The sequence below is a fragment of the Tarenaya hassleriana genome, unplaced genomic scaffold, assembly GCF_000463585.1.
Source record: "Tarenaya hassleriana unplaced genomic scaffold, ASM46358v1 Cleome706, whole genome shotgun sequence".
Lineage (NCBI taxonomy): Eukaryota > Viridiplantae > Streptophyta > Magnoliopsida > Brassicales > Cleomaceae > Tarenaya > Tarenaya hassleriana.
In genome coordinates this window covers 1-19381 of record NW_010969608.1, presented here as the reverse complement: position 1 = coordinate 19381, position 19381 = coordinate 1, and the positions used below count along the sequence as shown (strand labels likewise).

The window sequence follows — 19381 nt, the reverse complement described above, 5'->3', positions numbered from 1 at the left end:
ATATATATATATATGTATTATATATATGTGTGTATATATATAAATATGTTTATATATGTGTATATATGTATATCATTTCATTATATATGTATGTGTATAATTTTTAAAATTTTATTTTTATTATTATTATTATTTTATTTTTATTTTGTATTAATTAATATTATTAAATATTATGGATTGATGATGTGGCAGATGACTAGTATGCCATGTCAGTATTAAATAATATATTTTTTCGTTCAGGGTTTTATTTGCCAATTTTTAAAAGTATAGAGTTTTAATTTCCAATTTTTAAAAGTACAATGTTTTTTGGATAAAAAAAAAGTATAGGGTTTAAATTGCGACGAGAGAAAAGTATAGGGTTTTAAATGGAATTATCCTAAATTTTTATAAACGGACAATAGTTCGGGTAGATTTAATTTTATAACGAGACATTAAAAAGTTTTAATTAAAATTTTATAAAATTCATAAAAAAATTAAATATTTTTAATTAAAAAGGGGGGGAATGTGACCCCATTCCTTTATAAATGGTCCGTCCAAACCCGATTGCTTAACAAAATTCGTGTATTTAACTCATAGGAACATAAATCATTTAGATTCTAAATATATAAGAAAAACAGGCTATTTCAAATATTAGGCTATAGAGCTTCTATTAGATTTTGTATGTAACTATTATAATTAGTTAATATTAATATGAAATAAAGGAGATAAGTAAGCAAAGTGTCCACGATTTTGTTGTTCAAGATTGAATAAAGTATTACATATACTCTACTGTTTATTTGGTATCTTTATATAATTTTTTTATTTTTATTCGGGTGCATGGTCATATGTCCACTAAGACATGCACCTTGCTTTTATTGATGCTCTACTTTTCTCACACAAGGGTTGAAGAAATTGATTTTTTTTATTTTCTGTTTCAATAATATTGAAAGAATGTATTCAGATTGGATTGGTTAGAGCAAAATCATTCGAATATCCATTTAAAGAAAACATTCGTATAAATTTCTTCGCTCTTTTAACAAATATAGTTTTATTGAACACACAAAGAATTTTTGAATTATAAAAAAATAGAAAAAATCCCAAAAAACACTGAACTTTCAAATTTGACAAAAAAACACTCAACTTTTATTTTATCAAATCAATATTAAACTTTTTAAATTTGAAAAAATAAACGCTTAATTTTTCTACTATTGTCAAAATAAATAAAATGAATAACGTGACACAATGAAATGTAAACATATCAGATTATTTTATTAATTTTTTTACAATCGAAAAAAGTTAATATATTTTTTTGAATCACTAAAATAGTTTAGTATTTTTTTATAATCGCAGAAAAGTTATGTATTTTTTGGATCACTTAAAAAGTTTAGTGTTTTTTAGATTCGTTTAAAAAGTTTAATGTTTATTTAACAAAAAGAAATAAAATTGAGTGTTTTTTTTCAAAATTGCAAAGTTCAGTATTTTTTTTTGGATTTTTCCAAAAAAATATTGAAAAACTATTTTGTTTTTTTTAAAAAAAAAAAAAATCTGATACAAGATTCATCCTAATTGAACTAGAGAATAACTTATTTACTGTCTGTCAAAATATATTGCTCAATAAGGAAAAGAGAAAACCTATATTGGGCCTTTCCGATCATTCCCAAAGCCCAAATGCTATGTTTATTGGGCTTTTAATAGGTTTCAAAAAAATCAAAGCATAACCCAAGACAACGGGACTTCAAACTCTTTTAGGCGTGAACATATCATCAGAATTACAGTGTCGTTACATGGTGATTATATAGATAATAATCTTAAATTTATAATAGTTTTATCAAATGATTAGTTTGATATATAATAAATGAACATAGTGAATTAGTGTGATTACTATAAATTTAATATTATGACCAATATAATTAACATGTGATTAGAGTGTAATTCTAGTCATATAAAATCAAAATAGTATATAGAATATATTTTTGATAATGTCCAATCAAATTCGCACGGGCGAGGTAGAGGACTTGAAGGGATCATCGATATAGGGTTTGTGATCTCAAAGGGTGTGTTTTGGAACTTTGTCTCTGTGTTCAGATTTGCTTTTAAATGTTTTTTTTTAATAAAGAACTTGCTTTTTTTCTCTTTATTGATTTTTTTGCACACGTGTAAAACTTGTATTTATTTTCAATTTTTTTATTTAGGTTATGGCTAATGTGTATTAATTATATATATGTGTGTATATATATAAATATGTTTATATATGTGTATATATGTATATCATTTCATTATATATGTATGTGTATAATTTTTAAAATTTTATTTTTATTATTATTATTATTTTATTTTTATTTTGTATTAATTAATATTATTAAATATTATGGATTGATGATGTGGCAGATGACTAGTATGCCATGTCAGTATTAAATAATATATTTTTTCGTTCAGGGTTTTATTTGCCAATTTTTAAAAGTATAGAGTTTTAATTTCCAATTTTTAAAAGTACAATGTTTTTTGGATAAAAAAAAAGTATAGGGTTTAAATTGCGACGAGAGAAAAGTATAGGGTTTTAAATGGAATTATCCTAAATTTTTATAAACGGACAATAGTTCGGGTAGATTTAATTTTATAACGAGACATTAAAAAGTTTTAATTAAAATTTTATAAAATTCATAAAAAAATTAAATATTTTTAATTAAAAAGGGGGGGAATGTGACCCCATTCCTTTATAAATGGTCCGTCCAAACCCGATTGCTTAACAAAATTCGTGTATTTAACTCATAGGAACATAAATCATTTAGATTCTAAATATATAAGAAAAACAGGCTATTTCAAATATTAGGCTATAGAGCTTCTATTAGATTTTGTATGTAACTATTATAATTAGTTAATATTAATATGAAATAAAGGAGATAAGTAAGCAAAGTGTCCACGATTTTGTTGTTCAAGATTGAATAAAGTATTACATATACTCTACTGTTTATTTGGTATCTTTATATAATTTTTTTATTTTTATTCGGGTGCATGGTCATATGTCCACTAAGACATGCACCTTGCTTTTATTGATGCTCTACTTTTCTCACACAAGGGTTGAAGAAATTGATTTTTTTTATTTTCTGTTTCAATAATATTGAAAGAATGTATTCAGATTGGATTGGTTAGAGCAAAATCATTCGAATATCCATTTAAAGAAAACATTCGTATAAATTTCTTCGCTCTTTTAACAAATATAGTTTTATTGAACACACAAAGAATTTTTGAATTATAAAAAAATAGAAAAAATCCCAAAAAACACTGAACTTTCAAATTTGACAAAAAAACACTCAACTTTTATTTTATCAAATCAATATTAAACTTTTTAAATTTGAAAAAATAAACGCTTAATTTTTCTACTATTGTCAAAATAAATAAAATGAATAACGTGACACAATGAAATGTAAACATATCAGATTATTTTATTAATTTTTTTACAATCGAAAAAAGTTAATATATTTTTTTGAATCACTAAAATAGTTTAGTATTTTTTTATAATCGCAGAAAAGTTATGTATTTTTTGGATCACTTAAAAAGTTTAGTGTTTTTTAGATTCGTTTAAAAAGTTTAATGTTTATTTAACAAAAAGAAATAAAATTGAGTGTTTTTTTTCAAAATTGCAAAGTTCAGTATTTTTTTTTGGATTTTTCCAAAAAAATATTGAAAAACTATTTTGTTTTTTTTAAAAAAAAAAAAAATCTGATACAAGATTCATCCTAATTGAACTAGAGAATAACTTATTTACTGTCTGTCAAAATATATTGCTCAATAAGGAAAAGAGAAAACCTATATTGGGCCTTTCCGATCATTCCCAAAGCCCAAATGCTATGTTTATTGGGCTTTTAATAGGTTTCAAAAAAATCAAAGCATAACCCAAGACAACGGGACTTCAAACTCTTTTAGGCGTGAACATATCATCAGAATTACAGTGTCGTTACATGGTGATTATATAGATAATAATCTTAAATTTATAATAGTTTTATCAAATGATTAGTTTGATATATAATAAATGAACATAGTGAATTAGTGTGATTACTATAAATTTAATATTATGACCAATATAATTAACATGTGATTAGAGTGTAATTCTAGTCATATAAAATCAAAATAGTATATAGAATATATTTTTGATAATGTCCAATCAAATTCGCACGGGCGAGGTAGAGGACTTGAAGGGATCATCGATATAGGGTTTGTGATCTCAAAGGGTGTGTTTTGGAACTTTGTCTCTGTGTTCAGATTTGCTTTTAAATGTTTTTTTTTAATAAAGAACTTGCTTTTTTTCTCTTTATTGATTTTTTTGCACACGTGTAAAACTTGTATTTATTTTCAATTTTTTTATTTAGGTTATGGCTAATGTGTATTATTATAAATTTATATTTTTTTCATGACTTTTTATATATAAACTAGATAATATGACCTCTAATATTTTGAATCTAGAATCTAGATATATTAATCACCAGATAATGTCAAATTATTTGTGAGTAAAATAAGTTGCAAGCTTTGTTAATTGTGAGTAAAGTAATGACGACAAAGCAATCAAATGATTAACGAAAAAAAATACTATTATCGTTTAAGTTTCGGAGATGTGATTTAACAAATAATTAGATCATCATTCATAGGTATTCTGATTAGTAAAAAAGTTGTAAAATAAAAAAAAGTTAATCGGAAGGGAATTGAACCTAAATAGTAAATATAGATTACTTACGATTAATTGATTCACACCATAAAAAAGTAAATATTCAAAGCTTATATATATATATATGTATGTATCTTTTTTTATGGCGTAGACTGGCATTGTATATAATATATATATTAGCCAGGAATACGTGGAGCTAAAGCCTAAAGATGTGACTTCATAGTACCGACCATGACCCATGCAACATCCAACCATTTAAAAACAAAATAAAAAAAAAACATTTTTATTTGCTCAAAATTTAAAATTGATCATTCTTTATTAAACAATTAGAAGTTGATTTTTTTAACGGTCCAATATGGTTGAAATCGTATTCCAAACTTTTTAATATCAACAAATCAAAACTTTTAAAAAAGATGCACAAAAATGTATATACTAAATAAAATGCCGACCTTGACTTGGCATCTTCATTTCATATAAAAATAAAATATAATTCCCAATAAAAAAAAAAGATTGTCTGAAATTAAAACAGATTCCATTTTTGACGGCTAAAAAGTAAAATCATCGGTAACTATCGACCACAGAAAATAAAGTTCACATGGGCTGCTCCTACACTGTGAATTACTTTCCATATACTTTCTTCCTTTCCATTATTAATTTTTCGATTCAAAAACAGATTTTTATGCAAATCTAAAGATTTGATATTTGGTGCGTCTCAAACATGTATATTTTAAAAAACCCATATATTTGTTTTTGATAATATCATGATTCGAATTCTGGATTGTGAACAACACTTTGTGTTTCCACCACCACGAGACCACCAACTCTTAACAAAACTCATATATTTTGTTCTATAATATGCATGTATATTATTAGACAATTTCCTAGAGATATTAAATCCTGATCGAATGGATATATAAATATGATTTAGTGGACCGAAATAGATGTCGCATATAATATATTTATATATAAAAAAAATTAAGTTGATATGAATTATTTGATTGAGATGTATAGTTTAGAAAATATTGTAACTTTTATTTTCTTGTATCACCACTCTACCTCTAAATATTTGACGGATTCCACAACCCACTAATGACCATAGCCCATGATATTAGAAAATTTGCAAGATGCAATATTAGATTTGATGGCAAATTAATGATTCCCCACTGGATCTATATGATCTTCTTGCAAGCTTCTCACCATTGTAAAAGGGAACTATTTGTTAAATAAATAAATTAACATTTCCCCCTAAAATGGGTTGGAATAAAGAAGTTGAACATTTCTGTTCTAAGGGAGCAATATTGTTACTTAGAATGTATTAAATTAACAAATATTTTCGTAAAAACATTCATTTTGTTTGCCTATGAAGTAGGAGTGGGGTAGGGATGTGGAGTTTGATTCGAGAATTTAGTTTTGAACCATACCGATCCCAATGGATTTGGGTTCGATTCGGTATTTTATAAATAATTTGAACGGTACGAAATTTAGAATATCGTATAGTATTTCGGTATTTTTATTTTTATTTTTAGTTTTTTAATTAATATATATATCTATTTTATTTATTTACGATGACAAACAAATTTATTGGAATCCACTAAAAACTTCATTTATTTATTTTAAATAAAATTAATAAACTCCAAAAATTTTCTTTTCTTCAGGTTTTGATTATCTCCTCCTCCATGTATCATGATTTATATGCTTTATTTTGAGATCCAAAAATATTATGTTGGATTTTTTATTTTTATCTTTACATGAGCTATAAATAAGTTACAAATTTTGCTATAAAAACCCGAACCATCTCGAACCCGTTTTGATTTTGGTTTTTATTTGGTAAAACTGTATCATAACCGAACCGATAGCAATATTGAATCGAACCGAATTTAATAAAAACCGATACTAATTTAATATAAATTTTATAATACCGAATAAATTGTTTCTGAACCAAACAGTTAAAATTATAAACCGAATAACTAAATGCAACCCCTAATATGAAAGGATAAATGAATATTAGATATAAATGATAAAGTCATAAGATATTTTTCTATTATGCAGTGTCATTCATGCCTTGAACACAATAATCCATTAAAAAAACTAATTTTAAAATAATTTCACAAAATTAAATGAAATAGAACAATAACAGAAATAATTATATATATATATATATATATTTGTATAATTTATTACGTACGCCCCTCCACGAGAGAAACTGAACAAAGAAAAACAATTAGTATATCGAATCAATAATAATGACATTCAAACTTAATTATAAAATAAAACACTAATTAATTAATAATTACTATAATCAATTATTAATGTCTTCCCATAGTTTTAATCCACTCTTCGTCAACTCTTTACAAGTAACATATATATATATATATATGCATATATATATGATACACCATCACATCTCCTAACCCATGAAGCTCTAATCACTAATTTCTTTGTTTTTTTCCCATCATACAAAGAAAACCCCCATGTTTTTTTTCGAGTTTCCAAATGAATCAGAGGTAGATTCGTGATTAAATACGTGATGGAAGTGAAGGAGGGGAAAGGAAAAGAACCGAGCTTGATCGTGAAAACATGGAAGAGGTGCAAGTCCATGGGGAACCCGAAGACGGCGGCGGCGGCCGATGACGGAGAGAGACGGAGGTGGCGGCGCGTGAGAGCACCTGGGGGATGTTTCACGGTGTACGTGGGTCCACAGAGGCAGAGGTTCGTGGTTCGGACAGAGTACGCTAATCACCCACTCTTTAGGGTTTTGCTGGACGAGGCCGAGTCGGAGTTTGGTTTCACCAGCGACGGACCATTGATGTTGCCATGCGACGTGGTTTCGTTCCGGGAGTTTCTGGCGGCGATGGACGATCGTGAGATCGCCGGAGATTTGATCGGACGGCCAGGATGCCACCGGCGAGGGTTGTCGGGATGTGGGCTTCTCAGTCCTTCTAAGATTGGGATTGGGACTACTACTTATCAGTCTCGGAGGAAATTTAGTTATCATAGTATTGAAGCTTATAATTATTAGAGTTCTTTAAAATAAATCACGAATGTAACCAAGTTCTATATGTGATTAATATCATATATGAAAATGGTATGTTCTTAACATTTTTATTTCGTCTTAAGCTCTGTTTTGGTATATCTTTTATTTTTATTATTGAAATGAACTCTTTCACTCCCCCATTTGATTGTTTATTTTTAGGAAAAAATATGTAAATAATTACATCAATTTTACACATATATAAATAAATATTAAAAATACTAATAAAATATCTCAATTTTTGAAATTGAAAATAATTTTCTATGCATCGATCCATGACATCATTAATATTCAAGTATAGAAATGTTTTTTAATTAAAATACATTGAAATAATTTCAAACAATTTGAATAGAATCATCAACAACGTATTTGAAAAATCAAAGTATTGTTTTTACATATTTAACAACGGTATATTTATATATAAGATTAGATTGTTAAATTGGTGAAGAAAACACCAAATCTATCTCGCAATCCCAATTCGGGTCTGCACTTTGAAAAAGATATTCACATAGCTTCTTCTATCTTGTGAAAGATACAATCAAAATCCAGGTAAAACGTCGGATTATATATATATATAAAAATTAGTATATTTATTTTTCAAATTTAAATTTTATATTTTTTTTACATTTTGGAAAGTGGGATTTTCTCTTTATTTTATTCGACGACATATTTCGTTTTAGCAGATTGGTCCACGTGTTGCAGTTGCTGCCGCCAGGCCACGATAATGTAAAAATTTTCATGTTGGGATAATCTATTTATCGATGATTAATATTGTAATAATATTGTTTGGGGTTGGGGATTTAACTTTTAATATCGGGACAATATGGCATCAGATTAGGACTTTTAATCATGGAGACGTCGAGATGGGCCCGATAGAGAAGCCCAGTCAGTCGTCAAACTTGGCTTCTCGGGGGAAGTGAAAACGCCTTGTTGTTTCCGTCTCGTTAAACGGCATGCATTCGATTTCATTCAACAGGGACACGTGGCAAATACCCAAACGAAGGAGCATCTAAAGAACCAAGCCGCGTAGCACGTGATTACAATGGAAGATTCCAGTAGAACGAGAGGCCTATAAGGCGCGAAAGATATCTCCCCGCAGAATCTTCTAGAAGGTTTCCTATCCTTCTCAGAGTTTCCGTTATCGCTTCATATAAACTTCCTCCTCCTTCTGAAGACAATCCATAAACATTTATCTGATTTACCCGAGAAAGTGACAGAAAAAAAGAAAAAAACATGGATGATTCATTCTTCGGAAGTCACTGGAATGCTCCATTTTATACGGTGCGAAAGAGGCCGAGTGCGAGGGGGATGCCCCCAGCTTCGTCGCCGCCGCGTTCCTCCTCTTCTTACGGCGGAGCCTATCGTAGACGAATGCCTTCTCCAGCTGCTCGACTCGCTGCGACAGTGAACTCAGTAGCCGAGTCTGCAACTCGTTCCGATCGAACAGCTGCGCCATCATCTCCATCATCCTCTCGTTTTCCTCCATCATCCTCTCCAGCATCTCCTTGCTCTTCTCCTTCCCTTCGCCTCTGAAGCGTGAAGAAGATAGCGGATGTGAGAAGGGCGGTGGAAGAGATAGAGAAGAGAATGTCGGCGAAAGAGACGGTGGATTTGATGCGGAGAGATTCGAGAGAGCGTTTGGGAATGAGCGAGATGTTGATGAATTTGTTGTTAAGGTTGGACTCGGTGAGAGGAGTGGATCCCGGTGTTAGGGATTACAGGAAGACGGTGATCAGGAAAGTGATCGCGTTGCAGGAGACGTTGGACGCCATTGTTACCGTCGAAGAAAGTTCCGCCGCTGAAACCACCGGTGAAGAAACGATAGAGATGGTGCAAGTTCCGATGGAAGAAGAAAACCCCTCGGATCCATGCCCCGCGGCTCAATTCGAAGACAATAGCCCCGATCTCGTCGAAGTAGCAACAGAAACAGATGGAACCCAAGTTCCTCAAATTCAAAAAGAACTTTATACAGAGAAATCTCCAGAAACCAGTCACGAAAACGAAAGAAATGAAGCCGAGGGAGAGAGAATGGAGGAGATCGAGCGAACAGAGAGCCAAACAGATTCGTCTGCAAATCCAGAAATCCCTGAGGAAGAGAACGAGAAGCAGCAGCTACGGACTGAGGAGGAAACCAGAGGCGAAGGGAAGGAGAAGAGCAAGGAGATGCTGGAGAGGATGATGGAGGAAAACGAGAGGATGATGGAGATGATGGCGCAGCTGTTCGATCGGAACGAGTTGCAGACTCGGCTACTGAGTTCACTGTCGCAGCGAGTCGAGCAGCTGGAGAAGGCATTCGTCTACGATAGGCTCCGCCGTAAGAAGAGGAGGAACGCGGCGGCGACGAAGCTGGAGTCGCCGGAGGGGAAGAAACCCGGTCGAGGGTAGAGAGGATACTCGTGGTTCCCGTTCATTTGTGTATTTATAATCTCAGTTTGTTTGGGCTTCGTATTGGGTCATGTTTTGAGCCACGTGATAAAAAAAAAAAATATGTATCGGTTATGTCAAATTTGAATTTTTTTTGGAATGAAACTATATAATATTGGGTGGCCAAAAAAAATGGTAACATTAAATTATATATTATATTGGAGGAATTTTTGACTGAGTTTGGTCTAATATCATATTTTATTTAACTAACATTGTTTAAGAATCGAATAGTTGACATAGGGTTTGACTGGTTGTAACGTTGCGGTTGCGGGTGATGTCAAATTTGAATTTTTTTTGGAATGAAACTATATAATATTGGGTGGCCAAAAAAAATGGTAACATTAAATTATATATTATATTGGAGGAATTTTTGACTGAGTTTGGTCTAATATCATATTTTATTTAACTAACATTGTTTAAGAATCGAATAGTTGACATAGGGTTTGACTGGTTGTAACGTTGCGGTTGCGGGTGATAGCGTTTTCAAAACGTTTGATAGCGATTATAAATGATTAGTACTGACTGGTTGAGAAGTTGCTGTTGATAGCGATTGCGAGTGGGTGCAGTTAGAAGTGAATGGTTCATTACGGTTGCGGTTGCGTTTTGATATAAATTGTCAAAAAAAATATTAAAATATAATACTAAAAAATAATATCAAATCATAACATTAAACAAAATTATCACCAATATATATATTAATATTTTATATAATTTCTAATAAAAATATTTTAGTTTTTTTGTCAAAACGCCGGAAACCGCTACCAAAACGAAGTTGGAAGCTGCGATTAGAAAACACAAGTTTGGTTGCGGTTGCGGTTGGTTGCGGTTCAACCATTCAGTTTTTCAATCGTCCGCAACCGCCGAAAATCGCAACCGCTCCGTTTGCGGGTGGCGGCGGTGCAACCAGTCGGTCCCATAGATGATTCAGCATCTTTGTCCTTTAATCAGAGGTCAGGGGTTCGAACCCTATTTTGAAAATGAAATTATCTTTCAGACCAGTTCTTTATCGTTTAGTGCGTTGATCCAGGAATGAGTGAAGATTAGTCTGAATATGCAAGACTTAAAGATGTCGGTTTATAGTTGAACGTCGTTCAGGACCATCTCGTGGTATAACAAAAAAAAACAAAGGGTATATTTGACACTTCATTTGATCATGCCGACAGTAATAATCCCCACTAAACGTATTAATGGAAACCATCTTAAACATGACTAACATGGTGTTTGTTTCTAATTATCTCACAAGTTATAAGATTAACCCCTTTTATTTAAACTTTTTTGTTTAATAAAACTATTAGCTCTAATCTATTTTTAATATAAATAAATATAAAAGAAAAAAATTAGTAAATATTGTAGTTCCGTTGTGAAGTAGTTCACTGAACTTCAACTCAGCTCAATAGGACTTTTACTCAAATTCAAAATTTGTTAAGGTACTAATTATTTTCTGTTTGGTTATAGATTTTGACAAAAGAAAAATTTGATCATTTATGTACATCTATTTATATATATCTAATCAAAAGAAAATGAAATTTATGTTGTTAAGTCTGAGAGATTTGTGTTTTTGCAACATGATAGTAATTATGAAATTTGAATAATAGTGATAATTGAATTTGAAGAAAAATAAACACGAGCCTCGCTTCCCTTCACCCTCCGAGCCTATGCTGATGCATTAATTTTTTTCCCTTCTGCCGCATATGCTTTGATGAGTATCCGTTGGATTTGGAATCTCGTAAGAAATTCAATGATGATTTGTGTTTGTGAGTCTGATTTGGGTATAACAAGTTCTGGAGATCTCAGGACAAGAGAAAATAAAAACAGAGGTTTTTGTAAAAAGTTCTCCTTACATTTCATATGTGGTCGACCAATGTATATATACAATTTGTAAAATGTACAAAATAAAAAATGGAAATACAAATACAATCGTAACAAACCTATACAGCTCAGGCTATAGATTAGGACAACTACAAACACACAAGGAAAAAACAGACAACCTAGGTGTATGCAATCTCCAATGTTATAACGGTGATCAGTAAAGATGCAACCAAATTAACGTAGTAACAACCATATTTGATACTCTCCCTCAAGATGAAGAATACAAATGATGTATTCCCATCTTGGAGAGAAGATATCTGAATCTGTCCACTGCTATAGGCTTGGTCAATAAGTCTGCTAACTGTTCTGTACCAGCAACATGTAAGGGTTTGATGTTGAATGTTATAACGGTGATCAGTAAAGATGCAACCAAATTAACGTAGTAACAACCATATTTGATACTCTCCCTCAAGATGAAGAATACAAATGATGTATTCCCATCTTGGAGAGAAGATATCTGAATCTGTCCACTGCTATAGGCTTGGTCAATAAGTCTGCTAACTGTTCTGTACCAGCAACATGTAAGGGTTTGATGTTGAAGTTATCTACGGATTCCTAGCATGCGATCATATCGATCTAGGGTTTGGTTTACTAGGTTTCATGCAGCGGAAGAAAAATCTAAACCTAGTCAAACGTCACACGCAACCAAACTCACAAAAACCGAAAGATCGTGTATATCACCGAGGGAATCGTTACTTACCTCGTTCTCGATGAGACTTGAAGTTTATTTCGATCCGGGGCCTGTTCTAAATCACCAAGAGCTGAAAGTACAGCTCCTCTACACGTATCCACACCGACGGGAAGGATTCCAAACGATTTGGAACGAATCTGCTAGGATTAGTGAAGAAAAGGGTAACTCAAGAGACGAGATCCAATCCTGGGACAATAGAAATCAAAGAGAACAACTTCTCTAGGGTTCTAGGATGTTTCTCTGAGTTTTAGGTCGGCCTTAATTAAGTTTGGACGAAACCCCAAACTTAAATAAGATTAGAAAACCCTAAAAACGAATATTTGGAAATTTTCCGGATCCCGGTCCGCCGGACCAGGAGCTTGGTCCGGCGGACCAAGCTTAGTCCGAGGTCCACAGACCGGCTGACCTGAAGGCTTGGTCCGGCGGACCACGTGTGGTCAGCTCCGGACCAAGACCCTTCTTGGTCAGCTCGATCCGACTTGTCATTGCACTGAAAACTCCTTTTCATGCTCTTTGGTCAAATCTCGTTTCCATTCTTCGTATTCTTCACGTAAAAGTCCATCTCTATTGGTGTGTGACCCTGTAGGCCCATTCTAAGTGGTAGTGACTTTAGGAACTTTTCCCGAACCACAAGTCATGGTTAGCCTCTAGCAAGACGCCATGACCACCCATTTAGAATTGAGTTAGAGGTGATCTAACCACGGCATTAACAGCTCGAATTCTGATCCTTTGTCTCACGATATCATAAGTTGAACAAGGGCATGATTTGAGCAACCCTTCAAGTTCAAATACTTTCTCGTCTTGGCAAATCGACTAATAAAATAGATGCAACTTCATCTATAGCGTGGCCACGCGTTTTCATAGTCCGACTTCCACGAGAGGGCCCAGCGATATCTCTCCTGTTAAGGAGGTGACAAGTCCCATATTGCATGTCTACTATCTCCATATGATTCGTGAACGTATCTGATCAACGCTGTTATAATCATCCGGTTAAAGACGACGTTTGACGCAGTCAAGACACGTCACTCCTCATATCAGATACTCTAGACATCTCAGGTATGAGGATCCATAAATGAACCGCTGTATGAGATTCAAGTCATGACTCTGTCCATGTGACAATCTCATGCGGGTCATCCAGTCACTCGTTCACAACGAGTACCCATGACTGTGATCTACATCCAATGCGTTGATCACACCTCATGCTAGTCTTCATTCAACATTGTTCCCACAATGATGACTGACTAGGGAGTTTAGAATCATTCTCTAATGATTCAAGGATGCCGAAATACAACAAACATGCTAATCGTATAACGGATAAATAATGCATTCATAAATCAATGAATCAATACAAAGTCAAATGTCATATCATGGATCATCCTAGAGCATTACAACCAACATTTGAGGAAACCTGACTTGATGTGCTCCTGGACATAATGACAGTGCAATTCGATGTGTTTGGTACGCTCATGATATACCGGATTGTTAGCTATGTGTATAGCAGACTTACTATCACAGAATAAGGTGATAGGATGCGGAAAATTGAACCTGAGCTCGCGAAGCAGAGAGTTGAGCCAAACAAGTTCACAACAGGTCTGAGCCATGGATCTGTATTCAGCTTCAGCTGAACTTCGAGAGATAGTTGTTTGCTTTTTAACTTTCCAAGATACCAAAGAAATGCCAATGAATATACAATACCATGTCACAGATCGTCGGGAATCAGGACAACTAGCCCAATCAGCGTCACAAAACCCACTGAGAGAGATTGGAGAATCAGATGAATAAAGGAGACCTTGAGCATGATCAGTTTTGAGATAGCGCAAAATGCGTATTGCTGCTTGTAGATGTGTTGTCCGTGGTTGAGCCATATATTGGCTCAATTTGTTCACCGAGAACCCAACGTCGGGACGAGTAATGGATAGGTAAATTAATTTACCAATCAGTTTTCTGTATACTGTAGCATCAGGAAGCAAGTCTCCTGTATCCTGACTCAATTTTAAGTTCAACTCCATAGGAGAACCAAGAGATTTACAGCCACACGATTCTAAGGCGTATTTATGTTGACAGATGTAAATGCCTTGTGTGGAATGTGCAATCTCAAGGCCCAAAAAATACTTGATGTCTCCCATATCTTTAATACGAAAATTGGAACTCAAAGCAGCCTTTAGATCTACAATCATGGCTATATCATTCTCAGCAATCATAATGTCATCTACATAAATCAATGCAGCCACAAAACGAGAACCAACTGTCTTCAGAAATAGAGAACTATCAGCAACTGATTGAAGATAACCAGCTTCAAGGAGTACCTGATTAAGCTTCTGATTCCATTGGCGGGAAGCTTGCTTTAGATCATATAAGGATTTGTTGAGTTTACACACAACATTAGGATGAACAGACTCCCCCTTCAGCTGACAGTATCCTGGTGGTAAATCCATATAAAGTTCTTCATCTAAATCACCATTTAAGAAGGCATTAGAGACATCTAACTGATGAACAATCCATCGTTGTGATGCAGCAAGAGAAAGGAGAACTCGAACTATGGTCATTTTTGCAACTGGATTGAATGTTTCAAGGTAGTCAATGCCTTCTTGTTGTGTGTAGCCTTTGGCTACTAAGCCGGCTTTGTGCTTGTCAATTGAACCATCAACATGAAACTTGGTTCGAAATACCCATTTGCTGCCAATAGTTTTCTTCCCATGAGGCAAAGAGCATAAGGACCAAGTGTTGGATTGGATCAAAGCATCTAGTTCAAGAACCATGGCCTCCTTCCAGGAATCAGATTTTGCTGCTTAGTTGTAGGTTTTTGGGTCTTGGCTGGTGGTGATATTTAGGGTGAAGTTTTTGTAAGAGGGTTCAAGTCTGTCATAGGTAATAAATTGGAGATAGGGTAAGGAGTGGAATGGTTTTGGGAGGGTGATAACACGTACTTTGGGTGATGTTTTGATATAGGATGTCTAGCGTATTTGACTCGGTTTTACATAATTGTAGACATTGTAGGACACATTTGGTTTCGATATTGATTGGTTGTGTTCTTTGGTGTTTAAACAAGAAATACGTAAAGAAAGCAAAAGAAGTGGAAAACATGGATTACGGAACATCACGGATCAACCGGGAACATTTGGAGTTGTTTCGGAGAAAACGTGAAGCTCAGAAACGTCAGATCTTTCAAGTCCAATAACTTTCACTCTACAAGTCCAAATCATACATTCTCTATATCATTGGAAAGCTCTCTTTTATATCTACGCATAGACACTAAGATCACTCAAATCCGATATCGGAGTAGAAAGTTATGAGCACATTTGTGAAGTCCATCAAAACTGCTAAGTGACACGATCGTGTCACTTTCAGCCACACGATGGGGTCACTTACCAGATTTTGGAAATATTCCGAATTTTGGCCTAGAAAAAGAAGGATTAACTAGGGTTAACCCTCAAGGTCGAAAACATTCATAATTTTGACAGAAAACACACCCTAGAGCACACAAAAAGAGGGAGATTACCAAGAGGCAAGAGATCGGAGTAGAAGACGGAGATTACGAAGCCGGAAAATCGACTAAGCATTCTTCCTTTCTTCTATTTTACGATGTTTTGTGCTATTGATATGAACCCTGACGTCTCGATGTGTAGCGAGTAGTCCCATCGCTGTAGGTTAGGGATTTGCTATGTAAGGATCTTTAGTTTTTATTTCTAGACTTTGTGGATCTATTTATTCCATTATCAGTTTATTGAATTGTTCTTAATGTTAGTTGTAATGCTCTAGGATGATCCGTGATATGACATTTTGACTTTGTATTGATTCATTGATGTATGAATGCATTACATTCCCGTTATATGATTGGCATGTTTGTTATATTTCGGTATCCTTGAATCATTATAGAATGATTGTAAACACCCTGGTCAGTTATCATTGTGGGAACAATGATGAATTAAGACTAGCATGAGGTGTGATCGATGCATTGGATGCATTTCACAATCATGGGTACTCGTTGTGAACGAGTGACTGGTTGACCCGCATGAGATTGTCACATGGACAGAGTCATGACTTGAATCTCATACAGCGGTTCGTTCTTGGATCCTCAGACCTGAGATGTCTAGAGTATCTGATATGAGGAGTGGCGTGTCTTGACTGCGTCAAACGTCGTCTTTAACCGGATGATTATAACGGCGTTGATCAGATACGTTCACGAATCATATGGAGATAATAGACATGCAATATGGGACTTATCACCTCCTCAATAGGAGAGATATCGCTGGGCCCTCTCGTGGAAATCGGACTATGAAAAAACGCGTGGCCACGCTATAGATGAAGTTGCATCTATTTTATTAGTCGATTTGCCAAAACGAGAAAGCGGTTGAACTTGAAGGGTGGCTCAAACCATGCCCTTGTTCAACACATGATATCGTGAGATAAAGGATCAGAACTCGAGCTGTTATTGCCTTGGTTAGATCACCTCTAACTCAATTCAACGTGGGTGGTCATGGCGTCTTGCTAGAGGCTAAACATGACTTGTAGATCGGGAATGGTTCTCGAGGCTGCTGCCACTGCGAATGGGCCTACAGGGTCACACACCATTAGATACGGAAAATATGATCCTTTTATATTGGCTTCTCAAGCAGATCAAGTGTGTTACATCCCTTATCCGAAGAAAATTACAAGAAGGTCAGACATTGATTGGCGAGCTGTCGTGAAGATTAATCCCAGGGGAACTATTATTCGTTCTGACTCGACCGAGTCAGAGTTCTGACTCGGACCGAGTCAATACTCGGAAAAAGTCTCTTTTCACAAGGATTAGGGTTTCTAATCTTATATGGGGGTGTTGGACGCCGTCCTAAGAGGAGAACTCAATTTTCAGAACCCTAAGACAGATCTAGAACACAAGACAATCGTTTCTTTTGAGGTTCTAGTTCCTGGGATTCGATCCCAAGTCTTGAAAAACCCTATTTACTTCACAGATCCTAGCAGATCAGTTCCAAAAGTGTTTGGAATCCTTCCTGTCGGTGTGGATACGTGTAGAGGAGCTGTACTTTCAGCTCTTGGTGATTAAAACAGGCCCTGGATCGATTGCTACTTTCAGATCTTCAGGAAAGAGGTAAGTATTCGATTCCTACGGTGATATACACGATCTGTCGGGGTTTTACGGATGATTTTGGTTGCGTGTGACGTTTGACTAGGTTTAGATTATTCTTCCGCTGCATGAAACATAGTAAACCAAACCATAGATCGATATGATCGCATGCTAGGAATCCGTAGCGAAACCCAACAGTGGTATCAGAGCCTGGTTCTCTGTATATCGCCGTGCTTGTCGCATGCCTATATGAATTTTAATGGTTAAAATTGCATGATAGGCTTGATCTATGCATATTTAATGATTTTATGATTGTTATTTGATGCATGGATGAGTTTGGGGGTCGAAGACGGCTTGATGGTGCATCAAAACGAGGTGAAACCCTAGATCTCGTGGCCAAAAAGTGTCTACCAGAGTTTTGACTCGGCCAGAGTCAAGTGTTGACTCGACCGAGTCAGAACGAGAGATCTCCCAGAGTTTTGACCTGGACAGAGTCAGAGTTTTGACTCGACAGAGTCAGAGTTATGACTCGACAGAGTCAGAGTTTTGACTCGACAGAGTCAGAGTTTTGACTCGACAGAGTCAGAACGACAGATCAGAGTTTTGACTCGGACATAGTCAAGTGTTGACTCGACCGAGTCAGAACGAACCGAAATGAACAGACTTGGCCTTACAGACTTCTGACTCGGACCGAGCCAGTTTTGACTCGGACAGAGTCAGTACAGAAAGTTGTCCGGTTGTCAAGTTTTGGTTCAGATTGTTGGTTGTAATGCTCTAGGATGATCCATGATATGACATTTTACTTTGTATGGATTCATTGATTTATGAATGCATTTTTTATCCGTTATACGATTAGCATGTTTTTGTATTTCGGCATCCTTGAATCATTAGAGAATGATTCTAAACTCCCTAGTCAGTCATCATTGTGGGAACAATGTTGAATGAAGACTAGCATGAGGTGTGATCAACGCGTTGGATGTAGATCACAATCATGGGTACTCGTTGTGAACGAGTGACTGGATGACCCGCGTGAGATTGTCACATGGACAGAGTCATGACTTGAATCTCATACAGCGGTTCGTTTATGGATCCTCATACCTGAGATGTCTAGAGTATCTGATATGAGGAGTGACGTGTCTTGACTGCGTCAAACGTTGTCTTTAACCGGATGATTATAACGGCGTTGATCAGATACGTTCACGAATCATATGGAGATAGTAGACATGCAATATGGGACTTGTCACCTCCTTAACAGGAGAGATATCGCTGGGCCCTCTCGTGGAAGTCGGACTATGAAAACGCGTGGCCACGCTATAGATGAAGTTGCATCTATTTTACTAGTCGATTTGCCAAGACGAGAAAGCAGTTGAACTTGAAGGGTGGCTCAAATCATGCCCTTGTTCAACTTATGATATCGTGAGACAAAGGATCAGAATTCGAGCTGTTAATGCCTTGGTTAGATCACCTCTAACTCAATTCTAAATGGGTGGTCATGGCGTCTTGCTAGAGGCTAACCATGACTTGTGGTTCGGGAAAAGTTCCTAAAGTCACTACCACTTAGAATGGGCCTACAGAGTCACACACCAATAGAGATGGACTTTTACGTGAAGAATACGAAGAATGGAAACGAGATTTGACCGAAACAAGCATGAAAAAGAGTTT

The 19381-nt window shown here is 34.8% G+C and overlaps 2 protein-coding genes across 2 annotated transcripts; both read left to right on the top strand.

Moving 5' to 3' along the window:
* Positions 1–7050: 7050 nt before the first annotated feature.
* LOC104801612 lies at positions 7051–7744 on the top strand. Its single transcript, XM_010524930.1, has one exon. It carries the CDS (start codon positions 7167–7169, stop codon positions 7656–7658), a length of 492 nt encoding a protein of 163 aa, XP_010523232.1. The 5' UTR covers positions 7051–7166; the 3' UTR covers positions 7659–7744.
* A 1513-nt stretch (positions 7745–9257) lies between these two features.
* Positions 9258–10055, top strand: LOC104801613 (BAG family molecular chaperone regulator 6-like). Its single transcript, XM_010524931.1, has one exon. The coding sequence runs from the start codon at positions 9258–9260 to the stop codon at positions 10053–10055; it is 798 nt and encodes a 265-aa protein (XP_010523233.1).
* Positions 10056–19381: the final 9326 nt, after the last annotated feature.